Here is a 19,377-nt window from a genome sequence, read left to right on the forward strand (position 1 = left end):
AGCCAGCCTCAGCTGGCTTAAGAGACCCTGTTTTCAAATAAAATATAAAATACATCTGAGAATGTATCCCTGAGGTAAAAGGCCCCTGGGTTCCATCCCCGGGACCGCCAAAAGAAATGATAAATAAAATAACCAAAAAAACCCTTAATAATAAACCCTTGGCTATGGTTTTATTGAAGTTCTATTTTTTCTGAAAATTATATATTACCACTAGACACAGTTTTTATATGGCTTTTGTAAAGTAAAAGTCCCAGAAATATTATTTACTAGTTGACACTACCTCTTATAAAAATATAACTTACTTACAAAACTATTTATCATAGGACCATTTATACTGGCAAAAATGGAAATAACCTAAATGTCTCATAAGAAAATGATAAAGCAAATAAAGGTGAATTCATAAGATGGAATATTACAAAGTTATCAATATATTTAACAAAATATTTGCCAGTATATTTAACAAAAGTACAATAGCTGTGAAAATTCTTAATATTCTTTTGACCCAGAAATTCCATTTAAGATTCCACACTAGGGAAATATGAACAAATAGGTACTCTTTGCAGAGTCTTTTATGTATCAGCAACAAAAAAATGGAAAACTAACTGACACTTGAGATATCTGCTCTAATAAATTATGATACATCCATCATAAAGGAAAAATCATGCAACTTTAAAAATAATGATGAACTGACTTCAGATCTCTAAGACATATTAAATGAGCAAAATGAGTACTAGAAAGATAACTGCATTTAAGGTTTTTAATTATTTATGGGGAAAGAAAGAGGGCTGAGAATAGGAAGCAAATGCAACTTCAGTCATCTGCTCTCTATGCTTCCATATTGTTTGCATTTTTAAAACATACTTATATACTATTTTCATAATTTCTTAAGATAAAGACAACAGTAAATGATACCTATGTTAGGTCTAGAGAAGTGTTATGTCTAGAGAAAATATTTATCCTACTAATGAAAGCTAATACTTAGCACTATGTGCCTGCAATTGAGCTAAATGTTGCTTATAAAATGCCCATCTTAATTCTTTCATCATACTTAGGATGTAAGATGATTATGATCTCTATCTCATAAACACATGCTGAATGAAATCTACAGACACTATTTGTCTGACTCACTTATCTTTTGTTTTCCTAATTAATTGCCAACATCTCGCCAAAAATTACAGGTTTCTGTTACAACAAAAGTGAAAGATCTGCTATGCTATATGACCATTTTTTCATGAGCAGGGCATTTTTTCTGGAGTTCACCACAGTAGCATCAGTCATTTCAAAAGCGGGGTCTCCGGACTAACTAACTACCTACTAGCTGTGTGTTCTTAAATGTTTTATTTTCAGCACTATGTCCTATTTTCTTCTTCATCTGAAATAGGAAACAATAGTATATAAGTTACAGAGTTGTGAAGGTTAGGACAAATAATACATAAAATACATATAAACATCCAGAAATGTGCTGAAGGTACAGTTAGGGCTCAAGAAATGATACTTATCATTATTAACCTTAAATGACTGCCTAAGCCAGGCATGGTGGTGCACGCTTGTAACACCAGCATTTGGGAAGCTGAGATAGGAGAATCGCGGTTTGCAGACAGCCTCAGCTACTACTTAGTAAGTTCCTTTGCAACTCAGTGAGACCCTGTTTCAAAGTAAAGACTAAGCCGGGCGTGGTGGCGCACGCTTGTAATCCCCGCGCTTGGGAGGCAGAGACAGGAGCATCGCGCAGGTTCGAAGCCAGCCGCGTGCGCTGGCTTAGGAGACCCTGTTTCCAAATAAAAATGTAAAAAAAAAAAAAAAAAAAAAAGTGCCACCACAAAAAAAAAAAAAAGTAAAGACTAAAAAATAGGGCTGGGGGTGTGTTGCTCAAAGGTAGAATGCCCTGGGTTTCATCCCCAGTACTGAAGAGAAAAAAGAAAAAAGCCTGCCTGACTGACCTCTAAGAATCTGAGTTTATAAACTCTGACTTCACATCACATGTTAAGAGAGAATTAGTATGGTATGATGTCAACGCTTTAAAAATGCAAAGGAAAGCCGGGCATGGTTGCGCACGCTTGTAATCCCTGCGCTTGGGAGAAAGGAGGCTCATGCTGGTTCAAAGCCAGCTTTACTGGCTTAAGAGACCCTGTTTCCAAATAAAAATATAAAATGGGTTTGGGAGTATAGCCCAGAGGCAGAAGGGTTTCCAGGAACCCCAGTACCACCAAAAATAATAATAATGCAAAGGAAATATGGGTGGAGAAATAAAAATTTCTTAACTTGTTTCAACTGAATTTTTTCCTTCAACATATGTTTCTATAGGTTATCAACTAAACTTGTTCCCCCTCAAAATTCATATATTTAAGCCATAACTCCAAAATGTGGACTGTATTTAGACAGGGACATTAAAGAAGTAATTAGTGATAAATGAGCTCTGAGGTGCTAAACAAATAGGACTATTGTCCTTATACGAAGAAGAGAGGATACCAGAAGAAAGGCAATGGGTGAATACAGCAAAGAAGTAGCCATATGCAACTCAAGTATAGAAAACCCACCAGAAACCAACCCTGCTGGCATCTTAATTTGGACTTCAGTCTCCATAACTGTGAAAAAATAAATTTTGGTTCTTTAATCCAATGAGTCTTTGGTATTCTGCCATGGCAACCAGAGTAGTTAATATACTATACTTTCTATTTAAAAAATTATTAATTTAAAAATCTGGAGGGGAGCCAGACATGGTGACTGAAAGGCTGAGGCCAGAATATCACAAATTTGAGGCCAGCCGGGGCAACATAGCAAGACCAAGCCTCAAAATAAAAATTTAAAAAGGGCTGGGGATGTAGCTCAGTGATAGAGTGCTACTGGTTTAATCCCCTGTACCGTAGGACTATTTTTTAAAATGAAGGTAAAAATGCTACTCAAACACACACACACAAAGCACAAAACTGGCTCACACCAGTAATCCTACTGCTTGAGAAGCTGAGACAGGAGGACTACTGCAGGTTAGCAACCAGCCTCAGCAACGTAGGGACGCCCTTCAGGACTCAGTGAGATCCTGTTTCAAAATAAAAAATAAAATAGAGCCAGTGGTATAGCTCAGAGGCAGAAATGTCCCCGTGGTTCATTGGGGATTTAGGTGAATTACCTCTAATGAGTCCAGTCTATCTGCCTCCAATGCTTGGTTCATAATAACAGTATACTATACTGTCTATGAAGGAAGAATAGAAAATATGAATTTTCTATTCTTCACTATGACACTTGGGCACAGCAGTCTACAGAACTGAGACAGACTTAAACTATGGTGTATTATTATTGGTGAAGGAATTTGGTCAGAATTGTAAAAGATATGATACTATACCTGTCCCTCTTTCCTTATTTTATTTGAAGTACTAGGGATTAAACCCCAGGATGCTTTTCCACTGAACTACATCCTCATCCCTTTTTATTGTTTCCTATTATAAGACAGAATCTTTCTACATTTCTACCAACTGGCCTCAAATGTTGGGTCCTCCTGCCTCAGCCTCTCAGATCCCTGGGATTACAGGTATGTGCCATTGCACCTGGGGGTGATGCTATACTTTTCTAAACAAAAAATTTTTACTTGTTTTTCAAACTCTTAGCAAAACTAGATCTACATGTTCAGAATAGTAAAACTTGACTAGTATGCAACAGGTGAGTTAAAATTTTACATAAATTGATTTCAAATGTAAACAACTTCTTTACAAAGCATAGGCTATTACAAGAACATGTAAGCAGTCTGCATGTGCATTCCCTCACTTTTCTATCCATAAACAGAACTTCTTTTATCCAGCATTAGTAAGTAAAACACTAGCAGTTTCACATCAAGTTGTACAAAACAGAATCATTTCTAAGAAACAGAAATTACATTATTGGCAGAACATTAAACTCAGTAGGTTGATATGGCAGTACCCATCAATATTCCAATTTACTGAGGCAGATCATAACTCCAACAGGAAGGAAATCTATACAACAAGCTAATAAATGTAGCAGCTTTCTAAAGACTGCCCACAGCTCTTTCGATAACCAAATATTTTTATAACCTGTATTAAGTATAGTTTATTTCTATCTCTATGGTTGATAACTATTCAAATACCACCTTAGGGGGGAAAAAACTATCACCTACAAAGTTAGGCTTCTAGGAGACTTATACTTACTGACTTAATAGGATAATTTCAATCCAATTTTATTCAAGTTCAGTCCAGCTATATGGCTACCTGGCTGCCAGCCAAAATACATAACCTTTGCCCTTGTACATGATCTCTCTGCATTAAAGCAGATAGTAGAAGAAATAAAAACTAGAAAAATTTCACTTATAGACCAAACAACACATAAAATATAGACTTACTTGTCAGGTATAAACAGCCTTCTTTAATTAAAAGTCACTTCTGGAAGATCTTGTGAATCGTTTTCTTCTTCTTCACTGAAAACAAGTATAATTAAAGAGCTCATAACCTTTATGCTTATACTAAAATGAAATGGAATACTAAAATGAAACTGAAATCTCCTGTTAGTCACATGTGGCATTTTCAATCTACTGATAAGAGTCAGAATCATTGTGAATACAGTATACCTCTTTATAACTATCTCATAGAGGGGAAGAAATATCATGGTTCCTTTTATAGGTTTACCAGATTCTTTCATTGATTTTGTTATTTACATATTAATATTATTTGCCTCATAGCATATCCAAGTGGATAAGAAACCATGCTTGTAAAGGAAAGAACGATTCTTAAATTTGAAATGCTATGATAAAGAGTTTACAAAGTATAATTAACTTAACCCTACCTACTTTTTTTTAATCCTATATATCTTTCAAAACCTGTGCCCAAAGAACACATAATTACTGGTCTCTATTCCTATGTTAATTTTCTGTCACTATAGCAAATACCTGAGATATATGACCTATAAAAAGAAAAGGGTTATTTTGGCTCATAGTTTTGGAGCTCCTGTTTCATGATTAGGTATACCCATTGCTTTTAGGTCACTTTTGTGGGAACAGAACATGACAAGGAGCATGCAGCAGAACAAAAACACTCATCTCATGGATGTAAAATGAAAGCAAGGAAGAGAGCAGGGTCTCACAAGGCCCTTCAAGGGCATGTTCCAAATGAATGAGGGCCTCCCTCTAGGCCCCACCTCCTTAAGGTTCACCACCTGCTAATAGTGCCACAGGCTAGCCACCAAGCCTTTACACATGGGCCTCTCAGGGACATTCCAGATCCAAACTATAACAATTACCAAAATAAACATGATTCTTCTCTTTCTAGGCCTTTGGTCAAGGCTTTTACTATATGAAATAACCACCATCTGATAAAGTCCTATCAATCCATTAATAATCAACTCAAAATACATCACCTTTAAGCTTTTGCAGGTCTTCCTAATAAATATGATTCTGTCCTCCTTGCAATCTCACTTTAGCTATATTACTAGGATTTATCCACATACATAAGTTCATGTATGTCTCCATGATTACGACCCTCCAGAAAGGAAAGACTATGTATTTTATTCATTTTAACACTCCCATGTTTACAATACTTTGCACACTATAGGCAGGTAATAAATGATTGCAAACATAACTGAACAAAATGTAAAATCTTTGGTCTTGTTTCTTAGAGAAGAACTTAAAACTTCCAAGTCACAATGTTAAACATACCCACAAAGATTCAATTCTGTAGTCTAGATCTCTCTTCTGAGTTAAATACATATATCCAACTGTCTATAGATTTCTTCATCTAGACACCTACAATCACCTTAACTTCAATTTGTCTAAACGGGGAGGCTGAGACAGGAGGATCGCACAGGTTCAAAACCAGCCTCAGCTACTTAAGCTCTCAGCAACTTAGTGAGACCCTGTTTCTAAATAAAGTATAAAATAGGTCTGGGAGTGTAGCCCGGAAGTAGAAAAGCCCCTGGGTTCCACCCCCAGTACCACAAAAGAAAAGAAAAATCTTCACTACCTATCCTGTTTGTGCTGTTCTACTACTGTCTCTTTGAATGACCCTATGCAAGTCACTTGAGTTTTAAGTTATTTATTGGGCTCATTTCTTAATCTGCCAAATAAGGAGCTTGAAAATGGATTAAATGAAGTCAAGGCAAAAGGCACAATATTTCAGTGTGTGTGTGTGTGTGTGTGTGTGTGTGTGTATGCCAGAGATTGAACCCAGGGGCATTCTACCTCCAACCCTGTTTTTTATTCTTTATTTTGAAACAGGATCTCACTAAGTTGTGGAGGACCTAAGTAGCTGAGGCTGTCCACGAACTGTGATCCTCCTGTCTCAGTCTCCCAAAAGTACTAGCAGTACAAGAGTGTGCCACCATGCCTGGCTATATTCCAATTTTTAAAAGAAGGGACAGAGAGGAGAAGTTACCCACAGGTTCAGAAAGGGCATTAATGTCCAAAAATTATTATTCCAAGACAGGTTTAGTGTCATACACCTATAAACCCAGCACCTTGGGGGGGGGGCTGAGACAGGAATATCACAGGTTCAAGGCTTAACCTTAGCAACTCCGTGAGACCCTGTTTCAAAATAAAAAATAAAAAGGGCTGGGAGTATAGCTCAGGGGACAAATGCCAGGAAAGGGGGGAGGGGAAGGGGGAAAGGAATTCCATCCTCTTCAGGTTTCACTGACTTTTCAACAGAATTCTTAAAGAGGGAGGATAGAGTAGCTTCCTGACTTAATAGCCATTAAATAAACATAGGCTATAAAGTATTGGAGGGATGAAAACTATTGACAAGATGTGTGTGTGTGTGTGTGTGTGTGTGTGTGTGTGTGTGTGTGTCACACTAGGGATTAAACCTAGAGGCATTCTACTTCTGAGCTATACCCTCCAGCTCTAGTTTACTTTTTTTTTTTTTTTTTTTGGAAATAGGGTCTCACTAGGTTGATGAGAGTCCTACTACTTGCTGAAACTGTCCTTGAACCTGAGATCCTCCTGTCTTAGCCTCCCAAGTACTGAGATTACAAGCATGTGCCACCATGCCCGGCTGACTTGACAAGATTTTGATGGTTATTCTAAGCATTTTTTGAAGGCATATTGTTTGCTTATCAATTTCACATAAGATGATATATAATTTACCACAAAATCAGCGCCTTTCATAGCCAGAAAACAACATCACCAGAGAAACAAAAAAATCACCAGGCTCCAGAGAGAAAGCGGACTGAGAACAGAGCTCAGAGCCACAGAGGAGATACACCAGCCTCACACCGAGAACGCGGCAGCAGCACCATACTGCCGGCGGCAGCGGCGAATTCACCAGACGGCTACAGCAAGCTGAGGTGAGCCGCTGCGGAACAGCCAGGCGGGATCTTTCGGCGAAGGGAGCATCTAAAGCTCCCAGTGGCTGAGCTCAGCACACGCTGCAGGGACTCAGAGTGGAACTCAAAACCAGAGAAGAAAAAATACACCAGTCTCACGGCCGAGGGCGTGGCAGCGGCGCCATATTGCCACCGGCGGCAGCAGCAGTGAATTCACCAAGTCCAGTACAGCTACATCTGCGTACTCAAGAACAGTGAGTCAAACTGCGGGACACAGAGGAGAAATCCCAGTACTGCAATCCCAGGGACTTGACCCAGTGGGGGAGTGGTGGTGGCAGAGATATCACACCATAGGAGAACGTGCAACCTGGCACCCCCCACAGTCTAAAGCAGCCTCTATCGACTCCCTGGGTCGGAGACTCTGTGATACAACCCAGTAAAGGAGTAGTGGGGTCAGAGATACTACAGACTCGAGATCCAGAGCACCTTAACTGAAGTCATAGTGACCCAAGGGAAGAACCCAGAGAAGGCACAAACTTCCGAAATCATGGGAAAGAGGAATAACACTGGAGCAATGAATGCCCACAACCCCACAACATCAGAACCCGATAAAACAGAAAATCAGAGATTTCTAGAAGATCAAATCAGGAAAATAACTGTAGATATAATAGAGGTGCTTCGAAAAGAATTCAGGGAGAGCCAAAAAGAGATAAAGGATGCAATTAATGAAGTCAAGGCCTCAATTCAAAGCATGAACAACCGATTAGACCACATGGAGAACAGAATCTCGCTCTTGGAAGATGATCATTCCAAAAATGAACGCATAGTTTCTAATCTAGAAAAAAATATCCGACAGCAAGAATCTGACATTGAAGAAATATGGGCCCATTTTAAGAGAGCTAACCTAAGAATAATTGGAATAGAGGAGGGAAAAGAAAGTGAAACCAAAGGGATCAACAATCTCTTCAAGGAAGTAATAGCAGAAAATTTTCCAAATATAGAGCAAGAGGTTGATACACAGATCCAGGAAACTTATAGAACTCCCTTTAGACAGGATCCGAGAAGAGGATCCCCACGCCATATAATTGTCAAAATGACCAATGTGGAAGCCAAGCAGAGAATCTTAAAGGCAACAAAAACAAAGGGCCAAGTGACATTCAGAGGCAAACCAATTAGAATCACTCCAGACTTCCCAAACCAAGTCATGAGAGCCAGAAGGGCTTGGAGTAACATATTCCAAACTCTGAAAGAAAACAACTTCCAGCCAAAAATTTCCTATCCAGCAAAACTTTCTATCAAATTAGATGGAGAAATAAGAAGCTTCCATGACAAACAGAAACTGAAGGAATTTATGTCTTCAAAACCAGCGCTAGAGAAAATACTCAAAGAGATTAACTACAAAGAAGAAATAGGTAACACACACCAGAACCAGAGAAACAAGATTTTCCATCCAACAGACAACTAAGATTGGTTATCTGTGGAGATTCATTTTTTATGTTAGTCTTTTACCTATCTCTAAATTGTATTGTTTGCCTTTATTGTTGTTAATTCTTAGGATTTCTAGTTGGAATATTAATATACCTTCAGATATAGCATTTGGAAATATTTTATCCCATTCTATTAGTAACTTTTAACTCTGTTTACACTGTCTTTGGATATACAATATTTTTTTTATTTTTTAGGGAGTTTGTATACTCTTCTGTTGCCTGTGCCATTGAAATCATATCCAAGAAATCACTGCCAATTTCAATGTTGTGAGGTTTTATGACCCAGATTTTCTTCTAAAAGTTTATAGTCTTAAGATTTATATTTAGGTCTTTTATCTATTTTGAGTTAATATTTGTATATGGGATTAGGTAAGGGTCCAATTTTATTCTTTTCCATGTAAGTATTATTTTTCAACAATATTTAGTTAAAAGATTATTATTTCCACCACCAAATGTTCGTGGAAACCTTGTCAAAAATAACTTAACAATATAGGGAAGAATTTAGCTCTAGGCTTTTATTTAACTCCAATGGTTTATATATCTGCCTTTAGAACAGTACTACACTGTTTCAATTATTATAGCTTTATATGGCTTGAAATCAGAAAATATATATCTTCTAGCTTTGTTCTTTTTCAAGATCATTTTGGGTATTTAGAGTCCATATTCCATATTAGGATCAATTTTTTTCTGAAAAATAAATATATAAATATATGATAGTTTCACCTAAAAAAAATAGAAAAAAATATTCTCTGGTAAGAAAGAAAGCAAAAAGAAATATTGAAATGTTTTCATGTAATTTTAATTTTTCAACATTATTTAGTTAAAAGATTATTATTTCCTCCACCAAATGTTCGTGGAAACCTTGTCAAATATAACTTGACAATATATGGAAGAATTTAGCTCTAGGCTTTTATTTAGCTCCAAGAGTTTATATATCTGCCTTTAGAACAGTACTACACTGTTTCAATTATTGTAGCTTTATATGGTTTGAAATCAGAAAATATACATCTCCTAACTTTGTTCTTTTTCGAGATCGTTTTGGGTATCTAGAATCCATATTCCATATTAGAATAGATTTTTTTCTGAAAAATGAATATATAAATATATGATAGTTTCACCTAAAAAAAAAGAAAAAAATATTCTCTGGTAAGAAAGAAAGCAAGAAGAAATATTGAAATGTTATCTTTATGTTATCAAAAGCTTGGTATCAGACAAATGACACTGTTATGTGAGATTATCATTATTAATTTTGGATAAATTGCTATAATACTAGATGTTAACCACTAAGCCAAGCATGGGAAGGAGGGATGGGTAGGGAATGGGGTGGGAATCGGGTGGGGGCTGACTGGGCGATGTGTGCATGTATGTCTACAAAAGTTTTCTTTGTATCCCACTATGATGTATGAATACAGTGCATCAATAAAAAATTTTAAAAAAGAATATAGGAGATACAAACAAGGGCATCAACTTTATCTAAGAATTTTTACCTCTAATGTAATATCCTGATGAAAATAAAACCATATCAGTAATAAAAAAAATAAAATAAAGTCTTAAATTTTAGAAGCATTCAACATGTCAATTACTTATTTCTAAGAGTAGACTGGGATAGTGGGTATGTTCTACATCTCTTTTGTGGTAGTAATTATATACAATTTCCCTAACTTGGTAAAACTGATCACAGAATCCATGGTTTTTCTTTTAGATAATTTATAATTCAATTTTTTAAAAAAGGAAGCAGTAGTTAGTACTAAGGTAGTTGGCACCCAATCAATCAGAGAAGACCTCTTTACAGAGAAACCAAATCCCTTGCAAAACTCCTACACAGACCAACCCATTTGCCTGGGACAGCAGTAACACAGGGAGGGAGAAGAAAGCTTAACCTCCACGGATGGGGATAAGTGTTGGTGCAAGCAGGTAGGAACAAAGCCCTAAGCACAATGTGGGGGTTCACGTACCTCTGTCACCTAGGCAAGGTTCCCAAACTCCGTTTTTCATTTGTAAAATGGAGACAAAAATAGTACTCACTTCTTCAAGTTGTCTTAAGGATTAAATGAGACGTTTGTAAAAGGCACTTGGCATGGCAGTAAGTGCTAACTAGGCAGTAGTTAATAATGTTATAAAAGATAAATAGGTTGTGGTGGTGGCCCAAGCCTATAATCCCAGCTACTCTTGAGGCTGAGAGAGGAGGATCACAAGAAGGCTAGCTTTGGAAACTCAGTGAGACCCTGCTTCATGACGCATGCTTGTAATCTCAGCATTTGGGAGGCTGAGACAGGAGTTTCCTGGTTCTCAGCCAACCTCAGTTACTTAGTGATGCCCTTTGCAACACAGTGAGACCCTGTTTCAAAATAAAGAATAAAAAATAGCCGGGCGTGGTGGCGCACGCTTGTAATCCCCGCGCTTGGGAGGCGAGACAGGAGGATCGCGCTGGTTCAGAGCCAGCCTCGCTGGCTTAAGAGACCCTGTTTCCAAATAAAAAATATAAAATAGGTCTGGGAGTGTAGCCCGGAGATAGAAGGGTTTCCAGGAACCCCAGTACCGCCAAAAAAAAAAAAAAAAAAAAAAAATAGGGCAGGGGGTGTAGCTCGGGGGTCGAATGACCCTGGGTTCCATCCTCAGTACCGCAATAAATAAGTATAAATAAGTATGTAGCTCAGTGGCATAACACCCTAGGTTCAACCCCTAGGGTTGCAAAATAATAATAATAATAATAATAATAATAATAATAATAATAATTGTTTTTTTAAAAAGATAAAGTGAGCCGGGCGTGGTGGTGCACGCTTGTAATCCCAGCATTCGGGAGGCTGAGACAGAAGGATCCAGGTTCGCGGACAGCCTCAGCTACTTATGCCCTTTGCAACTCAGTGAGAGCCTGTTTCAAAATAAAGAAAAAAACAGGGCTGGGGGTGTAGCTCGGAGGTAGAATGCCCCTGGGTTTCATCCCAGTACTAAAAAATGAGAGAGAGAGAGAGAGAGAGAGAGAGAGAGAGAGGGAGGGAGGGAGGGAGGGAGGGAGGGAGGAGAGAGAGAGAGAGAGAGAGAGAGAGAGAGAGAGAGAGAGAGAAATGGAAAGAAACTGGCTCCTCAGATGCACGCTCCCCACCTAATCCTGACTGACAATCCTTCCTGGGATTCAGAACTCAATTTCCCCAAAATTGCCTTTGCCCCATCACACGACTTCACCTTATGTCTCTCATTACTTGGATACACTCGCCTGCTTGAGCACAAAGTCCCGGGGACAAGAGGCTGTCGACCCAACCCGCACCCCGCCCAGCTCAGGCCACCTCGGGCCACTGGCTCCTCCCCGCCGCGGTCCCGGCCGCCCGCCCTCTGGCCCCGCCCACAGCTCGGCGTCGTCGCGTGGCTCGGCCCCGCCCATCCCGGTCGTCAAGCCCCGCCCACATATCGGCGTTGTCGCGTGGCTCGGCCCCGCCCCTGGCCCCGCCCCTGCCCTCTGCCTTTCCCCTGGCTCCGGCCCTGGTGCTGTCACGTGATCGGCGTCATGCCCAGCCGTTCTGCTAGTTGGTTCCTCGCTCGCATCGCCTTAAACACGACAAGCCAGAAGGCGTCTGGACCCGGGATGGCTGTCACGCTGCAGCGCATCGAGCGGCTGTCCAGCCGGGTAGTACGTGTGTTGGGCTGTAACCCGGGCCCCATGACCCTGCAAGGCACCAATACCTACCTGGTGGGGACCGGCTCCAGGTAAGCGTCCGGCGTCCCGCTCCCCGGCCGTGGACACTCGCCGCGGGCCCGCGGAGCTCGCCCGGCCCGGAGGCCGAGGCCGGGGCGTCCTGCCGCGCCCAGCAGCCCCACTTCGGGCCGCGATGGACCCCTGAGCTCTGCGGAATCACGACCACCCCTCCAACCCAGGGAGAAGCAGTGAGAGAGGAAACAAGCAAACACTGTCTGCTTTTGAAGTCCGACTTGATTTGCTTGGTGTTGAATGCCAGGGTGACCATGTTCAGTTGTGCTCGCCTGGAATTAAGAGACCAAAAAGCGTTTACAGTACTTGGTTCTCCCAACTTTAGTGTTTTGCTGGAGCCATTTCCCTAACTTGGCAGTAGAGGGCAGGATTTCTTGCTTCCAATTTACTAGAGTCTATAAAACCCTCTCTCGGGTGAGGAGGCGCTGACAGTAATTAATTTTGGTTTTGTTATAGTTATGTGACAAGTATAGCTCACTGAGTTTGCCTTTTAAGTATCTACTAATGCCGTTTTGTAAAATATATATATATATAATCTTTATAAGCAGAAGAATAGGAAGAATAATTGGAATTATGTTAAACCAGGTAGGTAAAAGGCTATGGCCAGAGTAAACAAGGTAGGTTAGGTAGATTTAAGACCTTTAAGCTGCCTCCAGCATCCAGAAAAAGAATTAAGCAGAGAAAACACTAGATCTCTATGGTGTCAAGCCTGTTTTAGCTGAGCCTACCTTAGCTCGTAAGCCCACCGGCATTTTTCTTTTCAGTGTCTTTTTTTTTTTCCTTTTTTTTTTTTTTTTGTACTAAAGATTGAACCCAGGGGCAGTCTACCACAAAATACACCCCTAGCCATACTTTTTTAAATTATTATTTCGAATCAGAGTCTCACTAAGTTGCTGAGGCTGCCTTTAAACTTGCAATCCTCCTGTCTTGTCCTCCCAACACCAAGCTTAGTGTGTCATCTTAAAATAGTTCTGATGTCAGTACCTAAGATGAAAATTGCATATAGTCAAAATTGTCCTAGAAAGTCTTATAGGAGAACAACATTTTGGAGATTAATGCAGAGGCTCAGTAAGTTCAACAAAACTTACTTTTCTTCCAGCATTAAAACACATAGCTAGTTCTGTTTGAAAGCCAGATGAAGAAACTGACCATTGGTGTATGAAACATATATATTATGTCTAAACACTGGAATCACACATAGCAAAGTGCTTATGCTAAAAGAGACTTAAAAAGACCTGAAACTGCAGGATGCAGTGACACACAACTGTAATCCCATCTACTCCGAATGCCGAGGAAGGAGAATTTCAAGTTTGAGACAAGCCTTCATAAGCTTGAGAAACTGTCTCCAAATTAAAAGTTCAGAAGGGGCTGATGGTGTAGCTCAGTGGTAGAGCTTGCCTAGCATGAGCAAGGACCGGGGTTTAAGCCTCAGTACTAGAAAAAAGAAAAACAACTAAAATTTATGGAAGAAAGATTCATGGTGTTTCATCTTATGCTACTTAATGTTTATTACATAAATCCATGAGTAAAATGGTCAGTGGAATCACACAGACTATGTTATGTATATAGTTGAACTAGAAAAGATTAATGTGCAGATGATGCTACTCTGAAGTATAAAGTGACTAGAAATGGGCCCAAGTCATATGTTTCAAGATTGGCATCCACCTGTTCCACTTCACAAAAATAGTTCTACATTACAGGTGGCCTCTGTATCACTGAACCCAGTGACATTTTGCTCTTCCTCCCATGTTTGAACTTCTCTTTCAATACCATTGACAACTCCCTCCTTAATTTGCCAACACCACATCCAGGTTACTCTTACGTCCCTAGATGCTCTTTCTCATTTTTCTTCATCTTTATCAAATCTTTAATTGAATTCCTCAAAATGCAATCCTAATCTCTCTTTTCTTTTTATACTATATTCTATAGGCAATCTTTTCTAATGCCTTGGCTTTACCTATTATCTGTTTATTTTTTTACTTATTTATTTATTTTGGTGGTACTGGGGTTCCTGGAAACCCTTCTACCTCCGGGCTACACTCCCAGACCTATTTTTATATTTTTATTTGGAAACAGGGTCTCTTAAGCCACTGCAGCTGGCTTTGAATCTGCGTAATCCTGTCTCTGCCTCCCAAGTGCGGGGATTACAAGCATGCACCACCATGCCTGGCTTATCTATTTATTTTTAACTCACAAATTTGTGGCTTCAATTTAGGCAAAAGCCAAACTTGATCTTCAAACTCAGCTGACTTTTTTTTTTAATCTCTACTTCCTTGACTCACAGCTACCTGAAACAAACAAACAAACAAACAAAAAAATACTCATGATCTTTCCTACTGAACCAGGCTCTCCTACAGTCATCCCTGTCCTGGTTAACAGAACCATCCCCATATTTGTTCAAGGGAAATGCGTAAGCACTCTCCCTGACATTTCCTTGCTTCACACTGCACATCCAAGCCATTATGAAAAACTCTTCAGGTCCACTGTAATAGGCCCCTGTAATCACCTCTTAACTGGCTTCTCTGCACATATACTTTTGTCCCTCTTTATGTCATTCTCCAATTTGTAGCCAGAGTTGTGTTTTATTGTATTTAGTGCCATGGATTGAACCCAGGAGTATTCTACCCCTGAACTACACCCCCAGCCATTTTTATTTTTGCTTTGGAAATAGGGTCTTGCTAGGTTGCCCAGGGTCTAAGTTGCTGAGACTACTCTAGAACCTGCTATCCTCCTGTCTCAGCCACAACCACTGGGATCACGGTGGTATTTTAAAGATGAAAATTGAAGCCCAGCATGGTGGAACATGCTTGTAATCCCAGTACTTGGGAGACTGAGACAGGAGGATCGCAGGTTCATGGCCAGCCTCAGCTACTTAGTGAAGCCCTCTGCAACTTAGTGAAACCCTGTTTCAAAATAAAGAATAAAAAACAGCTGGAGTTGTAGTTTGAAGGTAGAATGTCTCTGGGTTCAATCTCCAATATTGGGGAAAAAAAACAAAAATTGAAAAACTGTATGTATTCTTGCTCCTACCTCATCAGGCTTATCTCAGACTCTCCTTGCAGCCATGCAACCCTAAGGTGCCTCAGCAGAGCTGTATCATTTCTGCCTCAGGGCTTCTGTGCATGCTTTCTTCTCAGTCTCCCACTCATCCCTCCCTTTTCTATCTAGCTAACCTCACTCATCTTTTAGGGCTCATTTGAAATATTTTCTCATGGAGCCCTTCCTCATTCTCTCAGAGTATGTTAGGTCAATGCAATATACTATCTTAGCACTTGTTACTTTTCATCGCCTTTAACCCAACAATAATAAAATGATTTTTTGGTATGTAAGTTTACTACTTCCATGCCCCATTAGAACAAGTTCAATGAAGATACATTAATTCTATGAAGATATATTAATTACTACATCTCCAGCAGCTGGCACATAGCCTTGTTTAGTACAGTTAGTACAATAAATATTCGCTAAATGAATAAGCATTTTTTCATTTTCTCTTAATTTTCACTAGTTTGATTCTAGGACCACTGGATAACTGCAGTTTTAGCTAGTCCTCCTTCATTCTGATCCTCCCATGGATGCCAAATGAATTTCACTAAAGCACTAATAGACTTACTGTGATACTTAGTATGTAGGCTTAGTATGAGCTTTTTAAATTAACAAATTATTGCTCCATTTCCCAGAGTTTTTCCACACTTGAATCTCTTACAATTTCTCTGATAGCTGCAATGTTACCCTTTCTTGTCAAAATTGTACATGCCTTAAGGGTAGATATCATGTCTTATGATTGAAGAGGCAATCCAGCATATTAAAACTCCAGATTCTGGTTACTTAGATCAGAATCCTAGCTCCATTTACTAGCTGTGTGACTTTGAACAAGACAGTCTTCCTAAGCTCAGCATTACCTCTATGAGGATTATAAGTACCTACAAATACCTTCATGAGGTATTAGGAGGATTCAGTGAAACCTAAAAACATCATAAACACAACAAATTCTAGCATGTGGAAAGCATACAATGTTAGCTTTTATTTTTGTCACTACTCTTAGTATCAAGACACTACATTCATAATAGATGCTTAAAAAGTAGCTAATGCTTTTGTAAGAGTGACAGCTAATTGACAATGACCAGTTAATAGCTATCATAATATTGAAATACAATACCTATAAAGAAGTCAGTTCTGTTAACTTTCCACCAATTGAAGAATTTTTTCCCTCCATTTATGTATTGTGTCTATGTGCCAGGCATTGAGCTCTAGGGAATAGATCTGTCACAGACCTGTACAGGTTTTTTTATACTCTCCAGCCCTTTATCAGTATAACTTGCATTTGCAAAATGAACTCCTGACATAGGCATATCATCTGGACCGTGAACAAAGTCATCAACTGGCCCACATAAAGATGATCCTGTCTAATCATCTGCAATAACTATTCACAGGCATTACAGATAAAATAACTATTTGTTGAGGAGGAAAACAAAACTTTGTTTTCTAGTCTAGAACTGCAGTTTTATTTATGCCAAATAAATGAATCCAGGTGCTTGCCTAAGCAGTCCCCTTCAGCCAGAGAGGCAATAAGTGTCCTGAATGACAAAGTCATTGCACCTTGATTCTGAATATCAGTGCTTCCCTCTTGTTGACTGTAAGACTAGAGCAAATCACATAGCCTTTCCAGAGACCAGTTTCTTTTTTATAAAATAAGACAATAAAATAATACCTACCTAGAGTGGCTCTGAGGATCAAAATATAATACATATAAAAGTTCCAGACAGTTTTAGTTGCTATATCAATTATTATTTGTGTGACATTCTCAGTCTTTAGATTTTATATCATCCAGATATTGCTTCTGCATGCTAAATAGCAGGTTGCATTTATCCTAGGACTTGCAAAAGTCCTTTTATCCTAAATTTAAGTATCCTTCCTTTGCCAATTCCAATTTTGTTAGACCAAGATAGGACTGTTTGGATACCTAAAAAGGAGGCCTGGGAACCCTGTGTCATGTTGGAGGCCTGTAGTCATTTAGCTTTGACCTGCAAACAGGCAGCACAGCATTTAGAAAATATGTTTTCTTTGTTACTAGATTTTAATAAATCTGTAGCTCAGCTCTGTTCATTTTGTCAGCTTTTCAGCATAATATAATCTGGTCTTCAAGTCAAAATAGAGAAATTTAAATTCAGTTTTAGATTGCCAGAAATTTCAAAACAGAGTTTCTTGGGAGAAAGAAAAGATAGTGATTTTATTTATTTATTTATTTATTTATTTATTTATTTTGGTGGTACTGGGGATGGAACCCTTCTACCTCCGGGCTACACTCCCAGACCTATTTTATATTTTATTTGGAAACAGGGTCTCTTAAACCAGCGAGGCTGGCTTCGAACCTGCGAAGATCCTCCTGTCTCCGTCTCCCAAGCGCGGGATTTACAAGCGTGCACCACCACGCCCAGCAAAATTTTTTAAAAAAATAATAGTAAGGGGCCTTTGTGGTTTGAAAGAAATTGAGAAGTCTTGATATGAAACATAGTAGGTTCTTCTCAAGGGCCAGGAGACCCCAAGATAAAAAGTGATACTAGTCAGTGAGCAGTGAGAACTTGGGATAAATAGATACCAAATAACCCCAAATGCATAGAGGCAGCCCAAATCTAGGATTATGGACCTAGGGAGTATTATGTAGACATATCATAGTATTATATAGCTTTGTATATCTTTTGTGTGTGTGTGTGTGTGTGTGTGTGTGTGTGTGTGTGTGTGTGTAGTACTGAGGATGGAACCCAGGGACATTCTACCTCCAGACTACGCCCCAGCCCTTTTTTTTTTTTTTTTTTGGCTAGTCTGGAGATGGAACCCAGGGGCATTCAACCTTCAAGCTACACCCCCTGCCCTATTTTTTTATTCTTTATTTTGAAACAGGGTCTCACTAAGTTACGGAGAGCCTCACCGAATGCTGTGATTATAAGCGTGCGTCACCACGCCCAGCGACCCTATTTTTTATTCTTTATTTTGAAACAGGGTCTCGCTGAGTTGCAGAGGGCCTCACCAAGTAGCTGAGGCTCTCCGCAAACTGTGATCCTCCTGTCTCAGTGTAATACCAAATGTTGGTATTTCAAGTGTGCGCCACCATGCCTGGCTTGTATATCTTTAATTTAGTATAGCGAAAGGTTCACAGGGTCAAACATTGCACAATGTGTTGTAGATTTGCAAATAAATAAAAAATGGCTTGAATCAAATAGTCTAAGATTTCTGCCCTCGTATGGCTCACATTTTTTGAGTGGTAAAGCTTATGAAGATGGAAATAAACATGTAAATATATGCCATGCAATAATAACTGTCATAGGCCAGGCGTGGTGGCACACGCTTATAATCCCAGCACTTGGGAGGCCAAAACAGGAGGATCACACAGGTTCAAAGCCAGCTTCGGCTACATAGTGAGGCTCTCAGCAACTTAACCTTATTATAAAATAGGTCTGGGAGTATAGTCCGGAGGTAGAAAAGCCCCTGGGTTCCACCCCCAGTACCACAATAATAAAGAGGAAGAGGAGGAGGAGGAGGAGGAGGAGGAGGAGGAGGAGGAGGAGGAGGAGGAGGAGGAGGAGGAGGAGGAAAGAAGACAAACTGCCATAGAAAAAAAGCAAGGGAAGATAGCAAGGAAAGCCATCAAAGTTCACTGTGACCCAGATCAAACTTAGCCTCAGATTTGTTTCCTCCAGTGTCTTTATTAATGGCTCACCAGGCATTCCACGCAGAAACCACAGAATGATCCATTCTTTCCTTTCCGTTACCACATCTAGCTATGAAAAAGAAGCAGCAGCTGGTGTGGTGGCACACATCTGTAATCCCAGTACTTGGGAGGCTGAGACAGGAGGATCACAGGTCAACATCCAGCCTCTGCAACTTCATGAGGCTCTCAGCAACTTGGAGAAACCCTGTTTTCAATTTTTT

At 39.5% G+C, this 19,377-nt stretch overlaps 1 protein-coding gene across 1 annotated transcript in view; it reads left to right on the plus strand.

Annotated features, from left to right (window-relative positions):
- Positions 1 to 12,327: 12,327 nt before the first annotated feature.
- LACTB2 (lactamase beta 2) overlaps positions 12,328 to 19,377 on the plus strand; it is a gene marked incomplete at both ends in the record, with an annotated part of 28,159 nt that continues 21,109 nt past the window's right edge. Inside the window, one exon of the mRNA XM_080695248.1 lies at positions 12,328 to 12,449. Coding sequence (XP_080551374.1) covers positions 12,328 to 12,449 — 122 coding nt within the window. The remainder of the gene's footprint in view (positions 12,450 to 19,377) is intronic.

The sequence above is a fragment of the Muscardinus avellanarius genome, assembly GCF_963383645.1.
Source record: "Muscardinus avellanarius genome assembly, chromosome: 4".
Classification (NCBI taxonomy): Eukaryota; Metazoa; Chordata; class Mammalia; order Rodentia; family Gliridae; genus Muscardinus; species Muscardinus avellanarius.